Source organism: Crocuta crocuta, unplaced genomic scaffold (genome assembly GCF_008692635.1).
Source record: "Crocuta crocuta isolate KB4526 unplaced genomic scaffold, BGI_CrCroc_1.0 scaffold237, whole genome shotgun sequence".
Taxonomy (NCBI): domain Eukaryota; kingdom Metazoa; phylum Chordata; class Mammalia; order Carnivora; family Hyaenidae; genus Crocuta; species Crocuta crocuta.
The window spans coordinates 1,434,161-1,458,633 of record NW_027531914.1 but is presented as its reverse complement, the minus strand read 5'-3'; the positions used below and the strand labels follow the sequence as shown (position 1 = coordinate 1,458,633).

General features: G+C 40.5%; 1 protein-coding gene across 1 annotated transcript in view; it reads left to right on the top strand.

Moving 5' to 3' along the window:
• SCD5 (stearoyl-CoA desaturase 5) overlaps positions 1-24,473 on the top strand; it is a 150,852-nt gene that overhangs the window by 108,436 nt on the left and 17,943 nt on the right. Inside the window, exon 3 of the mRNA XM_077774794.1 lies at positions 5,591-5,796. Within this exon, the coding sequence (XP_077630920.1) occupies positions 5,591-5,796 (206 nt within the window). The remainder of the gene's footprint in view (positions 1-5,590; positions 5,797-24,473) is intronic.

Below are 24,473 nucleotides of genomic sequence, written 5' to 3'. Positions count from 1 at the left end.
TCTGATCCCCCTGGTAGAATGACTCTTTTTCCAGATAAGATGTCATGCATTCACAAGACACACACACACACACACACACACACACACACACACACACACACCTCTAAAACCTGACTATTGGAGCTGACATGTTGGTCCTATTTTGTTTTTCACTGCCGATGAGAAACAAAGATGTATTATGAACAGATGGAATTCCCTTTGGCTGTGTGTTGAGGCCACCGGGTAAATTTCCCCTTTTGGAACTTTAAGCAGACACACAATTAGAATTAAGGGACAGAACAACCTCAGTGGTGTCTGGTCAGGAGCACACATCTGTTTGTAGCTAGACTGGGGAAAAGCTGATATCAAGGCTTCTGGTCTCAAATCCGTTCACCGGGAGAAGCCAAAAATACTGTTTACATTTAGCCTTCATCTTGCTAACCAGTGGAAATTATGCGGGCTTCAAAACACAGGCTCCCCTGTTGCCATTTTAGAGGCCTGGATTCAAGAATTTATTTTGAACATAAAAGGAAGTTGGGGCAAAGTAGTTCTGATAGAGCACATTGCTTCATAATCTGCTTCAGTGGAGCTTTTGAGATTGATCACCTTTGCCCAAGTCCTCGATAATACTCAAAGCCTGTGCTTATGGAGAAAATCACCGCACGATCAATTTCAATTTCCACAGTCTCAGCAGGGACCCTGTTTAGGGACATTATCTATGATGGAGAGTGAGTATTAAAGGTAAAAGACACAGGGTGCACTTCAGCAAGGGCACTGTCACACTGATGGAGGTGTGATTGGTTGATGAGTGCTAAGAAGAACAAAGATAGAAGAAGAACGGTGTGAAAATGTGGAACTGACCAGATTACTAGACGAATCTTACTCTTAAATAGAGTTTTTCCTAACATGGAACTAATGGCGGAAGCTGGTTGTTTAAATTCAGGAGTATAGAAATGTTTTAAAAAAATCTGCTTACCCAATATCCCCCCCCAAAAAAAACCAAACAAGAAAACAAAACCAAAAAAACCTTGTTTATCATAAAACTTTAGAAAATGCAGGCAAACTAAAAGAAAAATTTAAAAATCACCCACCATCCTATCTCCTAGATAGAACTACTATAAAACAGGTTGACTTAACATTCCTCCTTTATTTTTCCTATGCTTACGCACCCATTTTGATTAAAATTGTACTTCTTATTTGAAAACTATTTTTCACTTAACTATTTTCCCTTTCATCACTCCATGTCAATGTTACAGTATCCTTTTTTTGTTGTTAACTGGTTTTTAATTCAAAACCAACAGATGCTTTTGTTAAAAATTTCAGAGTATAAGGTAAAATATAAAAGTTTCTCCTCATCTCCTCCCTCCCAGTCTCACTCCCCTGAGGGAAACTTAAGATTTTCCTCATAATCGTTATCTCCAGAAACTTTCTATTTACACACATGCATACACGCACATGAATAGTATTCAATTAATTAATATATCACAAGGTACTCAATCAAATCCCATTATGTGGAAATTCAGGGTTTTTCCAGTTTTCACAGCAGTGAGCATATTTGCTGTTAAATCTTTGCACGCAACCATGACTATTTCCTTAAGATAAATTCTACAAAACAAATTACTAAGGGCGCCTGGGCAGCTCAGTCAGTTAAGCATCTGACTGTTGGTTTCAGCTCAGGTCATGACCTCACGGTTTTGTGGGTTCGAACTCCACATCAGGCTCTGCACTGGCAGCACAGAGCCCGTTTGGGATTCTCTTTCTCCCTCTCTCTCTGTCCCTCTCCCATTCGAGCCGTCTCCGTGTCTCTCAAAAATAAATAAATAAACTTCAAAAAAAAAGTTAGAGAACAAATTACTAAATTGAAAGATAAGCACAATTTTAATGCTTTTGATATGTGCAGCATGTTTGACCTTCACATGGCTTGTGACTATTTGACACTCTTACCAGTAAATGACACTGAATTTTTTTAAACTTTGAAAAGTGTAACACACATATAGGAAAGTGGACAAGCCACGAGTTGGACCTGCACTGTTCAATATGGTAGCCACTCAGCATACGTGACTACTGAGCACTTGAAATGTAGCTGGTCTGAATTGAGGTACGCTAGAAGTGTAAACAGAAACACCCAATTTCAAAGAATTGGTGCCAAAAAATAATGTAAACTATCTCATTAATAATTTTATGCTAATAATATATTGAAATGATATTTTGGGTGTATTAAGCAAAATATATTATTAAAATTAATTTTACTTGTTTCTTCTCACTTTTTTTAAGGCTACCGGGAAAGTTTTCATACATATATTCTTGCATTATATTTCTCTTGGACAGCACAAAGTAGGACATAGTATGGCTCCTCAGGTAATAAAACCTACCACCTGAGCCATCCACTCCTGATTTGCTTCTCTTCCTCTGCCTGTTCTTCTCTAGTGCCCCCAGATGCCTGTGTCTCATTTATACCCGGGGCTCTTAGAACTAATGTAGCACTCCTTGCCACTCCGGTTCTTTGCCAAGAATGATCAATAAACTCAATAAAAGTGAGCGTCCACTAATGAAGGTAATGAGGTGGCAGAGTAAGACTGTGATTTCCCAGTGCCATAAGGTATAAACTCTGAGTTGCAAATGGAATCATTTGTCAATTGATTTGTTAGAACATGTAAGTAGGCTTCAGAAATTGCCACTGAATCTAATATCACGCCCTACCAAAATGTGTGCACAGAGCACAGACAGAATACACATACTCGAGAGCCAGTTCATTGATGGAAATTCGCCATCTCTCTATGGCTCAGTGTTGGTTTTCTTTCCTGTGAAGTGAGGATGATGGAGTAGTGCGCATAGTTCCAGACAAGAGCAGTCAGCATTTTGTAAACTCTGGGGGCAGAAGAGATTACTGGGAGATTGCTGGGGCTGGGGCAGCCGCTACAGGCTGTTTTCTCTTACCCTCCGCCCCCTGAGGTTTGCTTAGCCACCTCGCCCTTCTCATCAGCCCTCCACTTGCCCTTCCACATATATTGACTGTACCATACACACCCTAGGTACATACAGCTTTTCATCAAAGACAAATTCCATTCACAGGTTGGCTCCCACTCCCAATCACTCCAGGATAAAAGCAAAATGCAGATAAGGAGGAAGGAAAAGGCCGTTGGGTAAGCATAGGAGTCTTGCTCTCTTCTGCCCTGTTGGTGGCTTACACCTTGTTCTTTGAATCACTTTTTCATTGGACTCCGCTTCAGCGTTAAAAACAAAAACAAAACAATAAAATAAGATTTTAAAAAATCATATTAAAGTATTTTGGCCTCGATTATATGCTTAGCCATTTGGAATCTGGCCAGAACCCTTGCTTCATTTCACTGCTGCAGGCTAAGTGGCCTCTTTTGGGAAGATATCCAGGTAAGAGGAGTTAAAGCAAATAAACATCTCTGTTCCAATCTGTCTTCATCACCATTCTTTTGTTATGGTTGTATTATGCTTAATTGTGTGAGAATAATGTTTCTAGTTCCTTGGAACCCTCTACTCTTTTATAAAATTGCATCATGGTAAGGAACAAATATAACCTTTTAACAAGGAAATGAGAGTTCTCTATAAAAGACTTCCCCCATTTAAATTTAGAGAATAGGGGAAATACCTTGTTGAGACAGTGAACCAAGAACTAAAGGAGCACTCTCTTTTATCCATTACTGTTTTGACCTACTCCACAAACTTGAGCACAATTCTTCTAAGCCTTAATATTGCTGTCTGTGAATTGGAGACAGAGTATTTCCCTTTCTTCCTATGTGCATATGAGCATTGCAATAAACTAATGCAAAAAGAATAAATTCTTCCTTGGGCTGCAGTGGTCTTGACTAGCATTTGAAATTCCTTTTTAACTCCAGATTCTATCATTATAAATAATAAATACTTTCTCTTTCCAACCACTGTGTTTAAATACTCTGGTAAAATCTAAAAACTTCTTTCTTATCTCACTAAACCAGGCTATAAGTTTTGCCTTGCACAGATTACTAAGAACCTCCTTTCTCTTTTTATAGTCAAAACTGAGCACATAACTCTTAAGGTCTTTCTACCTGCCCCCTCTCTGTCCTGTTACCCAAGGGTAAAGCAAATTGAGAAGCTTTCAATGTTGAATAGCTTTCCAGCAGTACTGGATGAGCCAGAGAAACCAAAAACGCAATGAACCCCCTTTTGGTTAAAGAAACTATTTGAACTTTGAAAATAAAACAGTTCCCCCTCTTCTCATCAGCGGGCTGAAGCCAACCTGTGAAATGGCAGATTTCTAGTGAAAACATAACTATGTCCTGAATAGTATGGTATCAAAGCATTATGATTTTTTTAAAAGGGGCTTATGTACTATATAAATTTATTTTTATTTTATTTTTTAAGTTTGTTTATTTTGAGAGAGAAGGAGAGAAAGCACAAGTCGGGGAGGGGCAGAAAGAGATAGAGGAAAAGAGAGAATCCCAAGCAGATTCCACACTGTCAGAATAGAGCCAGATGAGGCATTCAGAATCACAAATCATGAGATCATGACCTGAGCCTAAATCAGGAGTTGGACACCTAACTGACTGAGCCACCCAGGCACCTGTATAAATTTATTTTTATTTTCAGACTTATTTTCCTATCAAAAGACCTACTTCCTGGCATAACTTGTGTGCTCAAAGTTTTGAAAGCATTGTCAGAGAAAAACAAAACTGAGTATAACTTAAAGTCTATAGATCTCACTGGCCCATGGCTACGGATAAGGTTTCATTAATAATATCAGCCTGGATGACATTGGTTCTTGCCGTTGGTAGCTCATCCAGGACCTCCAGTCTCTTGACACCCTCCTTCTGTCTCCCACCATAGGACGGTCAAGAGGATGTGTCCACCATGTGTGCCTGAGTTCGGCAATGTCTGCTAGACAATGCTTCTCTTTCCATGGGCACCAGAGTGTCTCTTGGGATTCCAGGAAGCACAGCCTGTGCCTTAAGCATTTCTGCTCCTTTGGCCAAGTACACCATATTCCTCAAGAAACCAAAATCACTTCCCCTCCCTTCATGTGACACACTGTTAGAGCAGTCCTCAAATAGTATTATTTGTGTCTTGGTATTTTGCAGAGATTTGGTGAAGTAGCTCTTTGGGGTTTTACTTACTGGCTTCCTGCTCTCTGTAAGTTGGACACGAAGGCCATTAAAGAATGAGAGGGAGGCCAGAGAGATTCAGGCCAAGAACAAACCTTCTTTCATACTCAAGACGGCCCCTCTACTCTGACAACAAGACTTCATTTTGAGACCGGATCTCTCTCTTCTTGACTTGAATACTCTCCCAGGAGATTTCAATAACCCCCACCAGAACTTTCCTTCTCATTCACTCAATAAGCCTGAAGCTCCTGCAGCGGGCACATCCCAAACCCAAGTGAAGAGACCTACTAAATGACGATTTCCTTTTTTTTCATGGAAACCATCCCAGACCAATCCCAGGGACTGAACTTGAGGTGAAGAGATTGTGGGTTGAGGATGGGAGCAAAGTGGAAGTAAGTGGTGAGGACGGTGGGAGGTACGGCACAGGGGGAGGCTGAGAAGCTTTCAAGAAGGCGCCAGGTGCCTTGTCTCTTCACTCAGGGTGTGTGTTCTCTCTGCAGAATGACATCTTCGAGTGGTCCAGGGACCACCGAGTCCACCACAAATACTCAGAGACCGATGCTGACCCGCACAATGCCCGCCGGGGCTTCTTCTTCTCCCATATCGGGTGGCTGCTTGTTCGCAAACATCCAGATGTCATTGAGAAGGGAAGAAAACTTGACCTCACTGATCTCCTGGCTGATCCTGTGGTCCGATTCCAGAGAAAGTAAGTGAACAGACACCATAGAGTTGTCTCTCAGGGGACAGGACCAGGAGATGAGAGCACAATGAGGTGCAATAATACCCGCAAGTAATTCTCCTCATACCACTTATCCTTCTTGTTAGGATTTATCTGTTTCTTCGTTTCTTTTTGCTCATTAAGTCTTCCCTGTTTACACAGTTGTTCTAATTTAATTTGAAATGGGTTTCCTTTTTGCCCAGTGTCATTTCCTTCAGACCAACACATGGCTGATTTCATGGAATCTGTTTCTGTAGTTCGCTACTCCCCCATTAGAGTTTCTAGTGATCCTTGACTCCAACAGCACTGGACTGTCTCCAGATACCCTTCTCTGTTCTCCTGGAATTTCTCTGATAGTGATGGCTCCCTTTTCCTGACTCCTGGAAATGTTACACTAGTGGGTTTCTATGCAGAGAAACTGTGACCATGTAACAGAGAGCCTCAAAGTGCTTGTGTGCACTCGTGGTGTTGGCTGAATGTATTCAGCCAGTCAGCATTTGCAGGGTAAATCCACTCTCAACAGGCACATGGAGAAAATCACTTGTAACTGTGCTGACAGATAAAGAGTGGCTATTTTTCACCTTTTAACCAGGAAGGTGGTATAGACTATATCCATGTTGGTCTGGATCTGCAAAATTGGCCACTCTGAGAGCATTTATACATGGGCTTTTTGCCCCAAAGTAATGAATTTATATGCAAAGAGAGATAATTTATGGATTGCACTCTGGTTAGAGCCCTGAGATAATATGGTGGAAAAGTGGTTATCAGAGACCATCTCCACTGACAAGCAAGAGTCATATTTGAGATCTTATCTGAATAGAAACTCCTGAAAATAGAAATGGAGGCTGTGCCTTTGTCTGACCCAAGTGATTCTTGCATGAAAGGAAGTATGGCTTAGAATTGTGCTCACTTTCCACTCAGCCTCTCTCTTTACATTGGTGTGGGTAGCAGCCCATAGTGAGAAAATGGCAGACCATGGAGACTGCCTAGGATCAAACGTTGTGGCTCCTCCATGTGCTAGCAAAGATTTGGTCTTGACCATTATTTTCTACCATTATTATGAGGACATAATGGGAGAAAATGTATGGGAAATGCCTGGCTCATAGTTAAGAGCTTAGATCAGTGATTATTATTATTACACAGGCAGTTGCTAGTCCGGAGGATTCCATGTGTTTCCATCCCCTGCTTCTCCTGGTTTCTCCAGAGGATCACTGTGTACCTCAACATAGCTCTTTCAGGTGGACACACCCAGTGTCAGTAGCCAAAAGTTCTCTAGAAGAAAATAACAAGAGGTTTTCAATTAACAATTAAATGATTTATTCATTTTGTTTTTTCACCATAAACATAAAATATTAAAAGTCTTTAAAGAAAATCTGCAAAATTCAGAACAGTAGAAAGAAAACAATTCAGGTCCTAACACATAAACACAGCCACTATTAATAATCTGTGGTATATCTTTCCATATTTTATCCACGTATCTGATATATTTCACATGATGACAGGCATACTGCATATGTAATTTTATGTCTTGCTTTTTAACTTCAGATCATCTTGGAAGCACCATTGTTGAAGGCTGTGTGAATTCACTAGCCGAGTGTCACAGTTTATTTAACGATCGCTCTGCAACTGAATATGTGTGTCATTTTCAATTCTGTGATATAAATGATGTTGCTATGTAATTAGAAATGCTTTGGGACAATCAGGCCTTAGATTAATTTGAAGAGCTCAGATGAGAAGGCAAAGGATCTTCTATTTTATTAATGAGAACTGAGCTGAGTATAATAGTCTGGGTTTCTCTCACCATAAAAATGGAAGATCTTTTTTTCATCTTTTTCCTTAAAAATGTGGTGATTTGATTCATTAGATGTGTACTCATGGCACTTATGCGCAAAGACTATTTCTAAATGCAGGCAGAAGAACAGAGACTATTTCAGCATGTTCCCTAAATAGTTATCAGAGAACATCTTTCCTCACCAGCCCAGTGACCAAATGGGGTTGTAGCTATCCATCCACTCATATCATCCACTCATATCATCATTTCATATATAACATTGAGTTCCTGCTAAGAATTGGTGTTGATGATACAGCCTTAAAGATTGGTGTCTATATCCCCCATATTTGCAGACCAGCAGGAAGCCCATAAATGTATAGACAACTATACCCTAGTGAGAGAAGTGCTATGAAAGGGTAGTACAGGGCACCATGGGGACACATTGCAGGCTGGTGAGGATGAGGAATGGCCTAGGGAAGGAACTAGCTTCTAAGCCAAGACCTAAAAGATGACAGGAAGTTAGATGAAGATGGGGGAAAGGATTTTTAATATATCTGTCAATACACAGGACTATATAGAGCCATTGAACTTTAGATTTTTTTTTTTATTTATTTCTAGGAGAGAGAGAGAGAGACAGCGTGAGCAGGGGAGGGTCAGAGAGAGAGGGAGACACAGACTCTGAAATAGGCTCCAGGCTCTGAGCCGGCAGTCAGCACAGAGCCCGACGTGGGGCTCGAACCCACAAACCGTGAGATCATGACCCAAGCGAAAGTCGGACGCTCGACCGACTAAGCCACCCAGGCGCCCCTAGAGCCATTGAACTTTAGAATAGGGAGGTACTACTTGGCAATGAGAAAGAATGAAATCCTGCCATTTGCAACAGCGTGGATGGAACTGGAAGGTATTATGCTAAGTGAAATAAATCAGAGAAAGACAGATACCATATGTTTTCACTCATATGTGGATCTTGAGAAACTTAACAGAAGACCATGGGGGAAGGGAAGGGGAAAAAAGATTAAGAACAGAGAGGGTGGGAGGCAAACCATTAAGAGACTCTTAAATACAGAGAACAAACTGAGGGTTGATGGCAGATGGGGGCAGAGTGGAAAGTGGGTGATGGGCATTGAGGAGGGCACTTATTGGGATGAGCACTGGGTGTTGTACGGAAGCCAATTTGACAATAAGTTATATTTAAAAAAAAGAATAGGGAAGGACTTTATAAATTATTTAGCTCATGCCTTCCATTTCTTCTATGGGAAAACGAATAAACAAAATACAGATAGAAAGTTGGAGATAGAAGTACTGTCTTGGTATTTTGAGGCTGCTATAACAAAAATACCATAGATTAGGTAACTTAGATAACTACATTTATTTCTTACCATTTTGGATTCTGGGAAGTCCAAGATCAAGGTGCCACAGATTTGGTGTTTGGTGAGAGCTCTCTTCCTGGTTCGCAGACAGCCTCCTTCTTGCTATTTCTACACATGGCAGAAGGGCGGAAGGAGCTCTCTGGGGTCTCTTTTGTAAGGACACTAATCCCATTTGTGAGGCCTCCACCCTCATGACCTAATCACCTCCCAAAGGCCCACCTCCTAATGCCATTGCATTGGGGATTAGGTTTCAACGTGTGAATTGGGGGGCAAAAATATTTACTCTGTGGCAAGCTCCTAAATCTCAAATTATTTGCTCCATGTTCTTTTGATTATACCTTGCTGTTTGAAAAGGGTTACAATGATTCTCTGATGTGTAGGTGAGTACCCATGTCCTTTGGTAATTATCCAGCCTGGTAATTATGAACAGAGATCCATAATCCAAAATAAGGCTTAAATTCACTACACTAAAGGAGAGAGCTTCCAGAATACACAGAATACACAGAGATAATACGAGGGTTTGGGTATTTTCAAGTCTGTGAAGCCAGTGTCATTGGTCCTGCCAGTCAGACTATTTCGAGGCAATAGATTCCTTAAAGACTGAGTCCTCGCACTTGGGGTGTGAGCTGGAGGAGGAGTGGGCCCTGTCACTGGCAGCACTGCCACATCAGGTCTGTCCTTCCTACCCTCAGTTGAGGGGGGACTCCTTCCGTAACAGAGATTCAGTCCTGGGTCACTTCGATAGCACACCTTCTAGAGTTCCTTTCCGAGTCAGAATTCCCACCTGCTCCTCTATGGTTCTCTGAGGGCACCAGGCTCTGTTCCAGTTTTGGCGCCTGGGGTTTGCAGCTGCTTCACTAATGCTAATGCTGATCCAGCACTAACATTGCAGTTGGTTGATAAACTTGTGCTCAGCCATCCTCGTGACAATGTACCAAAGAAAAGCTTGCCAGAGCGCCAGGCTTGATCGACTTTCCATTACACAGTATAATAACAGAGAGAAGATAGTGACATTAAAGATAACAGGAAAACAACGCAATTCAAGCTGTAATTCTAGACTTTTCCTCTAAAAGATCATTTCACCAAGGCTATGGTAACAAGTAGTTAACTGGACTGCTTCAGGGTTTGCTCTACTGTCCAGTTGTGAATGACAAAAAGGCAGGTATTAGGAGGTGAGAAGGAGAGAAACTAGTGCTATCACATTCAGACTTTAGCAGCTGAGCCCTGCCCGAGGTCCTTTGCCTACAAGGGCCGTGCTTTTCCCCCAGGGTGAGGAGATCACAGGGCAGAGGCACATACCATCTGGAATCTTCTCCCACTTGTATACCATGCTTTGGGCTCCAAGGAACCTAGAATTCCCTGTCCAAATGGCTCTGGGCCTACTTCCAGAGTCTACACCAGCCTCTCCAGGGCTCTGTCCTCCTGGTAGAAGTGTCTACACCCTAGTCCTGGACAGTGGCTAAGAGGCAGTGTTAGCTTGAGGATGAGCTTGGCTGTCCATAGAAAGAGGACAGAGCTAGGGATGGAAAGAGAATAGGGCAGATCACAGGCTGAGGGCCTTCACCTCTGCTCTCGGTCTGGGCCCTACAAATGTCAGGGTGAGACTAGAAGGGGGCCATTCATAAGATTGGCAGTACGTCTATCAGTTAGGAATTGTGTTTGGCCTAAACAGAATAGAAATTTATTTCCCTCACATATAAAAGAATCACGAAGGCCCAGGTTAGGGTAGCACCACAGTGTCAGTTGAAAACCGGATTTTTTTATCTTTCTGCTCCACCAACCTTAGCGTGTGACTTTCATTCTTTAATTTTAAGGTCCAATGTGACCACTAGAGCCCTAATCAGAAGGAAGGTGAGGGTGAGGGTGAGGGTGAGGGGCAACATTGCTCACCTGAGTCAGTCACCTATAAGGAGCTTTCCCAGGAGACACACACACCTATCCACGCAACTCTCCTTAACCATGTCAGGAAATGTAGTCTCTTGGTTGATGCTTTGCACCCTTGCATAAATTCCTGGTTTTGTTCCTATGGAAGAAAGTGTGAGTTGATATGAGGTAAGCAATTAGCAGGCTCTCCTGTAGGTACTCAATTAATTACTTAAGCAAAATGACTAGCCATCACAAATGGCTCAGTCTGACAACGTTTTCATTATAGGCAAGTGAGTGGCCTTTCTGCCACCATTTTCTGAGCAGAAACTGGAAGCTCACATCATTTTTCCAAGATGGCAGAATGAGAATAAAAATCCAATGGCTGTTCCTCCTAACGCTTTGCTTATCCCATTGATTCCCATATGAGATAAGAAATCCCCTTAGAAGTAGCATGCAGACACTGTCATGTGCATTTTTGAAGTAATTGACAAGGATGCTAGTCTAGCCTAGACACATGAAAACAAGGTCCTTGCCTCATTGCCAGTGATGGGATTAGCTAAGAGAAAAATGGCTGGAATGATTCAGAAGGGTAAAGCACTTCTGTTTTGGTTCCCTGGAAAGGTATGAAAATGTATAAATTTTGCCATTCCAATAAGATTGCGACTTGAATGGCTAGAATCTATTTGAGGCCTCCTTCGCTTCAATTTCTCCCCCGGTCTGTTATCATTAGTCTTTTTTTCTTTCTTCAGCAATGAGCATCACATCTCTCAGTGATACCTTCCTTTTTGTGACTTTATGTCAATCCTATGTCTAAACCCCACATGTATGTCTGTGTTGGTGACATCAGATTGCCAGGGCAGAACAAGTCAGACAAGTCTACAATTGACTCATCTTCACTTCTCTGTCTCACCCCCTTATCTTCCACGTGGGGGATCCCCTAGGGAGTGGGATAAGTCATCTGGGAATTTACAACCAACATAACCCCATATCAGCTGACAAAATCCATTGCCCTTCCTCAGGGTTCCATGTGGGGCCTCCAGGGAGTCTCTCTCTCTATTCTGAATCCATTTTCCTTGGGGACTTACCCCACTTGTTGCCAAGTTAATAGAACAATTCTTCTCTAGATGTTGGTGTTGCTGAGTGGCTGAGTACATTCACGACCTTGGTGGGTAAGTTGTATTTTGTGGAAAACTCTACAGAAAATGATCCCCAAATGAGAGGCCTTGAATGATGAGATATTAAAAAATCTAGACACGTGGGTGAAATTTAGGGACATGGAGGCAGTGCCTTTTAAGCACAACCACCCTCTGCTACTCCTTTGCTCATCAATTACCCTTAGTTTGATCACTGCCTGTCTCAGTTGAGTCCCTAATGGTCCTGCAACAGCAAAACCAAACTGGCCTCAGGGTGAACATCACTTGTTTATGCTATATGCAGACCCCAGCTCTTTGGTATACTCTGCCAACTCACACCTTAATAATGTAAGCCATGAGAAAATGGACAACTTAGGAAACAACAGACTTTGGTGAGGAAGTGGAGAAAGGGGAACACTTTTGCACTGCTGGTGAGAATGCAAACCAGCGCAGCCACTCTGGAAAACAGTATGGCAGGTGCCCCCAAAATTAAAAATAGAGCTACCCTACAACCCAGCAATTGCACTGCTAGTTATTTATCCAAAGGATAAAAAAATGCTGATTCAAAGGGGCATGTGCACCCCCAATGTTTAAAGCAGCACTACCAACAATAGCCAAATTATGGAAAGAGTCCAAATGTCCACTGACTGATGAATGGATAAAGAAGATGTGGTATATATATACAGTGGAATATTACAAATATTCAAAAAGAATGAAATCTTTCCATTTGCAGCAACATGGATGGAATTAGGATGTATTATGCTAAGCAAAATAAGTCAGTCCGAGAAAGATAAATACCGTATGATTTCACGCGTATATGGAATTTAAGAAACAAAACAGATGAACATAGGGGAAGGGAAGGAAAAATAAGATAAAAACAGAGAGGGAGGCAAACCATAAAAGACTCTTAAAAACAAAGAATAAACTGAGGGTTGCTGAGCGGGGGAGGTGGGTGAGGGGTGGGCTAAATGCATGATGGGCAGTAAAGAGAGCACTTGTTGGAATGAGCATTGGGTGTTATGTAGAAGTGATGAATCACTAAATTCTACTCCTGAAACCGTTATTATACTATATGTTAACTAACTTGAATTTACATAAAATTTAAAAATAAAAATAATGTAAGCCATGAGGTACATGGCATTTCTAAGAATTCAGCTTTCTTATCGTTTCTGCATATATCACTTTTCATTCAACAACTATATTTTGAGCACCGACTATATACCAGGAATTGTTCTAGGTGCTGGGGATGGGGGAACAGGTTCTGGAAGATACTTGCTCCCTCTTTCTAGAGTTCCCAGTTTGGGTTTCGGGATGTGAGAGAGGAAGCCCCACCATACATCTGCCCCTCTGCCTGATTGGGCCTCTCTCTCCACAGAAAGACCCTTGCTGCCCCCCTTTCCATTTCTCCTGTTACTCCATCCCTGTTGCATGAATCTGTTTTGGTTCCCTTCCTCTTGTCTTTTTGCCTCTTTCTGTCCTCACAGTCTTGATTTCTTCACCTGCCAGAGGGCTTTGTTCCTTCCTTTGTGCCCTTCTCTGCATGGGGACATTTTCCCTCATCAGTCACACCGTGTTCTCCAAGCCGTGATGTTCTTCCTCTTGCACAGTTTTATTAGAGAATAAAAGCCATTTAGTCAATTGCTCAGGCAGACTTTTTCTTCTTTTTGGGGGGAGATGAGGATTTTTTTGTCCTCTTATATTCTCTCCTCATATCATGATCTTTTTCTGATTTGTTCTTTCCATACATTACTTGTGCATGTACACATTCTCTCTCCTTGAATCTTGGCTTCCATTTCTGAGGGACAGTCTATCTTTGGTTAACAGCTTGAGCCCTGGAATCTTCTCTCCCATTCTGTCCTCACCTCAAATCATTGTATCTTGTCCTGGCGCTGCCAAAGTTTTGAGGATGAAATAATTTTTCTTTGAACAGTGTTCTCTACACCCAGCTGTAGTTGCCAGAAGTTAAAATTATGCATCTCTAATTACCAAGGAAGATGGTCCAATCAGCTAAAGAAGCATGAACTGTGTTTCGTTAGATTTCTTTTGTTAAAAGTCAGTGGAAGACATAGAACATTCTTTACTCTTCTTCTTAAACCTTTGGCCTTTCTAAAGCAACCGGTTGCTGTAGCCAAAGAGCCAAATTATACTCTGGAATATAAGACCAAGATGGTCCAATATTGAAGCTGTAGCATTCACACCAAAATTTCCCTATTTTAGTGGTTAAAAATTTGAGCAAGGGGGAAACCAGTGTGACATATAATTCAATGGTTGATTTTGACTTTTTAAAAATTTCCCGCTCAAAATGTTATTTGTTTTCTTCTGTAAGAGGTACTTTTCCTATGAGAACTTTGTGAGAACTTGCCTCTCTCTCTCTCCCTCTGTGTGTGTGTCTGTGTCTGTGTCTCTCTGTGTGTCTGTGTGCATAAAAATACATCATCTGCCTTAATGGTCATTTTTCTTCCCCCACACTGACCATTCCATTTCTATGTGAAATTCCCCTGGCAAGTTGAGGACACAGTTTCTCAAATGTCTGGAATCTGAATACATCGTTGACTGGCATGTTAGACATATTAACAAACAGGTGTTAATGGATTCTGGAACTGCTGTTTTTAAAGTGTTATCTTAGCTTCATTGTTGATGGCAGCAAAGGCGTCTTCATGCATCTTTGATATACTTCAGTAGCCAATAATAACTACCATTTATTAACAATAACAATGCACTTATATTGTGTCTTTTCACTCATCATCTCTGATCTTTTCAATAACTGTATCATCTAGATGATGGTACCTGGATTCTGGACTTGAATTCCAAATATCCTGGCTCCCTGTGGCCTCAATTAACCATATCAAAAAAAGAATAGCAGATGTTTGCACTAAATTATTCTCTCTAGTAAAATATTAGTTGCTACCAAAGCTGCAAAGAAATCTTAGCTAAGTTTTAGTGTAAAAATTAAGCAACTATGCAATAGTCAAGCAATATTAAATCTTATGAAAGACATTTTTGTAGAAGTATAAATTCTCAGTAATACTTAGATATCATCAATTCTTGTCTCTCTTTTGAGACCACATAGAGATCATCTTTTAATATTTTCTTGGAATAAAAAGCCCTTCAGTCATGTATGTTCCAAGGCTTTATCCAGTAGAAAGAGCATCAATAACTCTTATAAGAAGCTTCTATTTAATGCTTATTTATTCTCTTAAAAGTTAGATATATTACCAATGGTTTTTGCCCTCAGAGAAAAAGACTCCTTTTGCCTTTTCATTGTCTCTTTTTTACGAGAAAGGTAAAAAAGTGGAGAAAACTTTTCAAAACAGAAAACTTATTTTCTAGCTATTATTNTATGGTGTGAGAAAATGATCTAGTTTCATTCTTCTGCATGTTGTTGTCCAGTTCTCCCAGCATCATTTCTTAAAGAGGCTGTCTTTTTTCCATTGGACACTCTTTCCCGCTTTGTCAAAGACTAGTTGGCCATACACTTGTGGGTCCAATTCTAAGTTCTCTATTCTGTTCCATTGGTCTATGTGTTTTTGTGCCAATACCATACTTTCTTGATGATTAAAGCTTTGTAGTAGAGGCTAAAGTCTGGGATGGTGATGCCTCCCATTTTGGCTTTCTTCTTCAATATTACTTCAGCTATTTGGGATCTTTTGTGGTTCCATACAAATTTTAGGATACTTTGTTCTAGTTTTGAGAAGAATGCTCGTGCAGTTTTGATTGGGATTGCATTGAATGTATAGATTGCTTTGCGTAGTAATGACATTTTGACAATATTTATTCTTCCAATCCATGAACATGGAATGTCTTTCCATTTCTTTGTGTCTTCTTCAATTTCCCTCATAAGTTTTCTATAATTTTCATCATACAGATCTCCTGTATCTTTGGTTAGGTTTATTTCTAGATATTTTATGGTTTTTTGTGAAATTGTGACTGGAATCAGTTTCTTGATTTCTCTTTCTGTTGTTTCATTATTGGTGTATAAAAATGCAACCGACTTCTGTATGTTGATTTTGTACCCTGCAACTTTGCTGAATTCATGGATCAGTTCTAGTAGGCTTCTGGTGGAGTCTGTCAGGTTTTCTACGTAGAGTATCATGTCGTCTGCAAAAAGTGAAAGTTTGACTTCTTCTTTACCAATTCTGATGCATTTTATTTCCGTTTGTTGTCTGATGGCTGATGCTAGGACTTCCAGCACTATGTTAAACAACAGTGGTGAGAGTGGACATCCCTGTCGTGTTCCTGGTCTCAGGGGGAAGGTTCTCAGTTTTTCCCCATTGAGGATGATGTTAGCTGAGGGCTTCTCATAGATGGCTTTTATGATGTTTAAGTAAGTTTCTTCTATCCCAACTTTCTCAAGGGTTCTAAAGTTCTTTTTAATGAACCATGCTCTGCTTTCTTTTTATAAAACTCTATTCACACCCTATATACCATTTCAAAGTAATTAAATAAGAAAATATATTTAATATTTGCCTTCTTTATTTCACTTCCAGTCTCTTTGTTTTCTGTGTGTGTGTACCCTAATTTCCATTTGATATCATCCTTCTGCCTGAAGAACTACCTTTAACAGTTCTTGTGGCACAGGTCAATTGGTGATACATTCTCAGCTTTTGCTTGTCTGAGGTCTTTATTTTATCTTCATTTTCTGAAGGTATTTTACTGGACATAGAATTCTAGATTGATAAGTTTTTTCTTACAGATTTTTAAAAGACGTCAATCCCTTGTCTTATGCTTTGCATGGTCTCTGAGAAGTCTGCTATGATTCTTCTTATTCTTCTGCATGTGATGTTTCTTTTTTCTCACTGTCTTCAAGAATATTTCTTTGTCATTGCTTTTCAGCAATTGACTCTGATGTGGCAAGGGTTTTTTTGGTTTTGTTTATGATTGTATTTGTGAGGAAGCAGTTATTCTGCTTAAGATTCTTTGGGCTTCTTGGATCTGTGACTTGTTTTCTTTCATAAATTTTGGGAAATTCTTAGTCGTTAGCTCTTCAGACTATTTTTGGCCTTGTTTTTTCTCTCCTTCCTCAGGGACTCACTCTAATGACACCTATGTTATACCATTTGATGTTGTTCCACAGCTCTTAGAGGTACTGTTTTATTTAATTCACTCCTTTTATCTTATATTTACATTTGAATAATTTCTATTGACATATCTTCAAGTTCACTACTTCTGTCCTTAGCTATAGCTTGTCTGCCATGAACCCATCAAAGGAAGTCTTTATCTCTGATACTGTTTTTACATACAGCATTTGCACTTCTATATCTTCTATCTCTCTAATGATGTCTCCCACCTATTCATGCATATTGTCCACCTTTTTCACTAGATCTCTTTACTGTTTAATTATAGTGAAAGTCCCTGATAGTTGCAAGAGCTGAATCATCTTTGAGTCTGATTCTATTAATTGCTTTATCTCTTGACATTTTTTTCTTGCATTTTTATGTGATTTGTGATTTTTAATCATATGCTGGACATATCTACAAGAATAGAAATACTAAGGTAAATATAATTTATGCTTAAGAATGGCCATACCTATTCTTCTTTTGGGCCTTTAATGTGGGGGGGGGAGGGGATGGGAAAGGGTGGAGGTTGAATCAGTGAATCAGAAGTTAAGTTAGATTTGAGTTTGGTGGACCACAGACTTCAGTAGATAGCTGCTATTGCCAAATGCTGAGAGTAGACCCTGGAGTACCAGGGAGGATTTCTAAGTATTAATGCTTCTGCCTTCAGCTTTCAGCTGTCCCTGCATACCTGCACAGGCAACCCCTGTGTGTCTGAACCTTGGGGTTAAGATTTCTTGAGCATTCTGCATCTCCCCCAACGATAGGAGATCTCTGCTTTGGAGCAGTGCAAGATCCTGGGCACAAGCAAGATTTTTGCGTCCACCTCTCCCTCAGCAGCAATGACTCTGCCTATGTCTGGGAGTGGGGGAGAGCTTTTTACTTCTTCTTCAGAGACAAGCAGGGTTCGTTTCTCTTATTCTCTCAGAAGTATTGGACTTTTTCCTGGTCCTAGAGGCAAAAGGTTTTCTGCCCTCCCCCAGCAGCTTAAGACTTCGGCTTTGCAAGAGAAGTCTCTGGGGAAGAGGTCAAGACTTTGTGCTTGTCATTTGGTGGCAGCTGGTCACCTCCTGCATGTCTATACAGTGGAGGGGAGCTCTCTCCAGGCTCCTACTTTACCTCTGACTTTTTTGTGAACACTTGATGCAGGTCTAGAGAAAAGACCTGGAAGGTGAGTGTAAACTCCCTTGTGTCTGAGGCTCTAAGCTGTTCCAAAGTGACACATTAGCCCACACTTGGCTTTTAAAGATTTATTAAAACTTTAGCTAATTTCCTCTCATCTACTAATACGGTAGCCCCATCTTTCCTTTTGCTTTGCCAAGTGAAGAAGTTTGTGGATGGGCTTACCACTCTTTGGAATTCAATTCACTTAGTTGCCTTGTGACCTTAACTCTCTGCTGGGCTCCAGAAAAGTTATTATTTTGTATGTTGCCCACCTTTTTCATTGTTCTGATGGAAACAATGTTCTCTTGTGACTTTCTACATCCTAAGTGGAAGCAGAACTCTGTATCCTCTTTTATAGGACCTAGAGTTTTTGCCTAATGGAATCCTGTGAAGTCTTTCCAGTTTTAGTGCCTACTTAATATTTCATTGTGAAGATGGGTCATTATTTCTGATGAACATTGAAGGATTTTCACCTTTTTTAAATCATTAAAACAATGGTGAGATGAATAACTTTATACATAAATTTTTAATCATAGCTATGATATCTTCCTTTGGCTAAAATCAGAATAGCTAAGTCAAATAATATGTAAATTTCTCAGCTTGTGATACTCATAGTCATAATGGATTTGCAGATCTTTGATTGCTAGTGAGACTAAATATGTGTTCATGTGATTTTTTTTCCATTTGCCTTTTAAAAGGGATATGCAGTTCTTTTCCTCACACCTCCAAATCCAGTGTTGGTCAAGGATGGAGATACTATCTTTTCATCTCCTTCCTCCATTTTTGTTGCAGAGGAAGATCTGACAAAGTGAGATGCCAAAGCCCACTTTCCTACCCAGAATCCTTCTGCCCCTCCTGGAACAGGCAGGTAAAACAGCCACAAATGAGTCTGTCTATACAGGCAAATTAACACATGGAGCATTTACATATTTCTTGTTCCTACTATCCCTGGTGCTCTGAGCTGGGCTATATTACTAGATAAGTAACAACAGTCATTTTAGTCCTGGTTTGTTTCATGGAAGACTCTCTAAAGAACCCAGCAAGAACTAAGCTAGAAAGAGAGTAATATAGGAGAAGTTGTTTAAACAAGAAGCATCAGAAGGCACAAATGCATATATTTAAAGTAAGAAATAAATTGTTTAACTGGAAACAAATCCATTACTTACTGTCCAACTTGTAGTTCTTGCCATGAAATGATTTACAAGGCTAATGTCCCATGACAGCTATTTTGTGAAAATTTTTAATGAAGCTGAGTCCCTTTTTAAAATTGAAAGAGTGCAATTCATACATATTTGTGAAATTCAAGTTTATTTTCTTTGTCACTGGTGCATACCGTTAATGGCAGTATATTATGGGGACCCCTTGTCAGTTGACAGTTGAAGTGAAAATATTATCTTCAGTAATGAATTTGTTGATAGCTGTTCTATTACCCAAAATGAATATTTAGATTATTCATGTGCAGGTTGTCATGTCAGAGCTATTAGGGAGATTTTCCTTTGACACAATTTATTCTAATTCCTCAGCCTTCATTACACCATGTTATATCTTATTGAACATGTCACGGAATGATTAGGTTGAGAGATAGGTTTTGTACAAGCCACACTTTACATAGGACACTGGAGAAATTACACTAAACAACCCTGGTTAGAATTCTGGACCATGTTCTCTATTCCTTGTCAGCACAAAGGCTTTCCAGAGACAAGGAAGGATCCTTAACCAGGAGGCTGCACTGTGAGATGTTTTGTGAATTGATCAAAGATATATATTGAAAAGTACCCCTTCCGGGGGTACCCTGTTTGGGCTCATTATATACTCACTGAAACACTCCTCAAAGTGCCTCTTAATGTTGCACGCCCCTTCTGGGCCCCTAGAGATATTTTGAAGGTCAGAAGAGAGACACACAGCAGTGGGACTTGATGATATTATGCAAAGTAACACTGGTGGCATTGTGGATATTATATGTATTTATGACATTATGCAAAGTAATAGATGTGCATTCAAAAATCAACCCATTTGTTAACTGTGTGAAACATAGGTAGAATTATAAGGTATATTGCATGGGGTTATTCATTCATTCATTCATTCAGTTGACACAAAGAGGCAACTACGTATGGAAAGGTAAAACAGCATCTTGGAATCAAAAGAGCCCACGTTTGGCATTCTCCAAGATTTCATAAAGCCATAAAGTGGTGATAGTGGTGATATATATCTTACACGATTATTGAGTGAATAAATTAGTTAATGTATGTGAAAGTGTCCATCACAGAGATGTGCCATTAATATTTGTGCAGTTAACCACACATAAGGGAGTATATGGAAGCTCCTCCATCCAAGGAGACCTTAGTTCTAAAACCCTGCTCAGGTGTCCATTTTTTTCATAAGTTCAAAGTGACTAAAAGAGGCTTAAGTTACCAGTTCCCGGATGCATCTCCATAAACAAAAACATAAGTGGACCCTTCAAAGCCTTCACCCAGGAGCGCTCTTCTCTTCCTTACATTATCTTCAACATTTCCCCCCAAACGTGCACCTCTTGTGGCTGCATCCCCTCCTTTGCCACATCACCACGTGAGGTTTTGCTGATTTGGATGGCCTCTGAACCCGGGGAACCACCCTTACCTCACAGCAGACTCGTCAACACTTTCTACCAGGCCTAGGCTGAAGTTCACTTGTAAACTCCTGGACTTCACCAGGATTGACAGAGTTTAGGCCCAGGGATATCGCTCATTGCTGCTACTATTTAGCCACAACCCCTAAACGTTGCTTTTTTCGTCCCACCAATCCCCATTCCTTCCTTTTTGATCAGTATTCCATCCTTGGCCTTCGGGATTCTTCCAGCTCTGCCAGGAGCACCTGCAGCATTAAGCATTCACTCACCACTTTCAGTCCTGAAAAATTATCTCCACTTTTTCCCGTCACAATTGTGTGTCTCTTTTTTGCATCATTTTACATGGAATTACTACTTTTACGCTTTTCAAACTGATGATGTTACTGATGTTCATAAAATAGCTCAGAACTGAGCACAAAACCCAGCCAACACCCCCCTGACTAACAGTGTGCGGTAAAATGATTGTGTGTGGCTGCTAATACCATCCGCTGGTGGTGGGCAGAGTGGATGCCCTTTCTTACCCTGCTTTCTCAGTACTGTGAACTTCCTTAAATGGAAAAGTTGTAAGTAGAGGCATTTCTGTACTAAGGGATATGGAAGATATAAAGAGAAGAAAAGGGACAGTCTTTGCTTTTATCAATCCTATCATTTATGAGAAGAAAAGACACACATTTATAAAATAGCCAGAGGCTTCCAAGTCCATACATGAAAGTAGCTGAGAGAATTCACAGTAAAGGAGAAAAAAGGTGGAATGAGGTCCTTGAGTTCTGCATGGTTCATGACTTCTCCTGACACTCTCATTCTCCCAGAACAGTCTATCCCTTTGTTACCACTTCTTTTACATCTTTCGGTAAATGTTTGTAGTTTTCTAAATATAGATCTTCTATGTTTCTTGTTGGGTTTATTCCTAGACATTCTATAATTTTTGTGGTTATTGTTAACAGGAATCGCTGGTTTTATCTGAATGAGTGGGACAGGGAGTGGATACCCAGATACCTTGTGCCCTCCCAGATATCCCAGTGAACAGCAGAAACTGTCAAGGTACCCCCGACTTTTTGCAAGCACTGCTGGGTGCCGCACCTGGAGAGATACCATCCAGATAGCTGACTTAATCAGCCTCAGAAATTAAAAGCTCGCCTTCCTCCCTCCTTGCCTTTTCTTTCTTTTTATTAAATTCAAAATTTTTAATGTTTATTTTTGAAAGAGAGAGTGGGGGAGGGGCAGGGAGGGAGGGAGACCCAGAATCCAAAACAGGTTCCAGGCTCTGAGCTGTCAGCACAGAGCCCGATGCGGGGCTCAGACTCATGAACTGTAATATCATGACCTGAGCCAAAGTCAGACGTTTAACCCACTGAGCCACCCAGGCACCTCCCCCCTTGCTTTTTCTTAAAGAAATACTCCCACAGATTCAGAAAATGAAAAAATAAATGAATGAATGAGAGCATAGGTGAATCCTCCCTTCCTGGGGAGCATACCTCATTGCAAAGGGTGTTCTAAGAGTCCAATATTTAAGTCTAAAAAACTGAAAATTATAAAAATTAAAAAGGATGAATTCCTGGTGAAAGAAAAACCAAAGACATTACCGTCAGCCCAGTGGCTGAGGAAACCCTTGTGAGAAATCAGTTTTGAACTGACTCCCTGTCCAAGTCACTTACTTCTCCTCACATTACCTATTTTCATATAAAACAATAGCAAATCTGTCACACAGAGACAAAGACTCTTGGTGCTGAGATAATGTGATTTGTCAAAACATGCTCATTGACTCAACTGAAGTGTGCTATCTCTTCTGACATTTGGCTTTCTCTTATAAACCTATTCTTGTCTTTCATTTTAAAACAAAGAAAAACAATTATTCAAATGTCTTAACTATCAAGAGATGGAGACAAACCCCATGTATCTACATATGTTTCAAGATAAATGAACAGGCTTTCAAATTCTGTCCAACTATAAACCTGGATTTTTAGGATAATGAAAACTTCCATTTACAGCCAGAGAGCCAATATTTGTTTTAATGGATTGAGAAGGCAACACATCACAGGTGACTTACTAACACTTCAAGGCAAGAATGAGATATGAAGAGTCTCAGAACCCCAGGTGGTGATGAGGGGATTTCTGGATCTTCAAGGCCAAGTGAGTAGAAAAAGAGGAATAGAAATTAGGAAAGCCCTTCTCATGAGAGTGCCCACACTCAGGGCGATTTTGTAAACTGCAATGGCTCTATGTAATATGCAATCATAATTCCTTTTCTCAGTGCTGTCTGTGCCTTTACTCCTTATTATTGGTACAAATACTACTAGGAAAAGAGGCCTGCGTCCTCCATCACTGGAGATAACTGTGAGCTGACGCTGCCTGGCATGCAGATGGACAAAGCATTTACTGTTGAGTTATTCCTCTCAGGTTCTTATTCAGAATCCTTTTGCTCTTGAAAAATACAAAATTCTTTTTTTTTAATGCTTATTTTTGAGAGAGAGAGAGACAGACAGACAGAACGTGAGCAGGGGAGAGGCAGAGAGAGAGGCAAACACAGAATCCAAAGCAGGCTCCAGGCTCTGAGCTGTCAGCACAGAGCCCGACATGGGGCTCGAACCCACGAACCAGGAGATTATGACCTGAGTCGAAGTCGGACACTTAACCAACTGAGCCACCCAGGTGCCCTGAAAATACAAAATTCTAATAAGCTCGATGATCTTAATTTCAGGCCTACATCTAATCTTAGAATAACACTAATAGCGTCCAGTTGTTATTTTTTATTACTTTATAACATCCTTTATCATACTGATCTCAGTATAGTGAGTACTCACCATGTAGCAGACTCTGTTCTCTGCCCTTATAACTCAAATCTTTCCTATCCTTACAAATGATGGAATTTGAGCCTCTGAGAAGCTGACTCATGGACACATTTTGTAAACGGAATTTAAGCAAATTCTGTCCAAGTCCAAAGCACGTGCTCTTTCTACTAAGCTATGTTGTAATAGTATAGGGAGTATCATCTTTCTTTTTCCTCTGCTTCATCCTGCTGCCCGCTTACTTTGTATGTGTGCTTTATATTTATTGAAGTTCTGAGTTATTGAGAATAAGAAATTATACATACGTGTGAGCCAGAGTTGTCTCCTGCTTAAAACTCTTTCATGACTTCCCCTTGGGAAAAGTTACAACTGCCTGTTATCTCCTTTGTGTGCTTACGTTACATCTTGGTACTTCCTGCCTATAATGGACCCTTGGCTTAGGAACTCATTAGAGTTAGTCAAATGCTAACTAAGCGTGCCTCAAATATGGATTCCTGATTAGGGTACTTCAAATGTTAATGAACTGCTCCTAGAGTGATGAATACAACACACACACACACACACACACACACACACACACACACACACACACACACACACGTGCACCCCTACCTCACACTGTTTATACGGAAGTATCTTCACGGAAATCACAGGCAGCGTGACGACATCATTAAGTTCAAATGCACAGAGTGCAGTGGAAACTAAATACGCTGGTGTCTCACCAGTCAGAAACTCAGCCATTCAGTACTTGCAATTAACGGGAGTAAAACCAAGGACCTGTAAATAAACAAAGAGAACCGTCACTGGACATACTCAGTGCCAGATTCACATTACTTCATGGAATTCTCTAAACTCCAAAGTGCATGCTCTACCTCCAGAGAAAGAGGTCTTTGAAGAAATGTCACCTTCCTAGTAA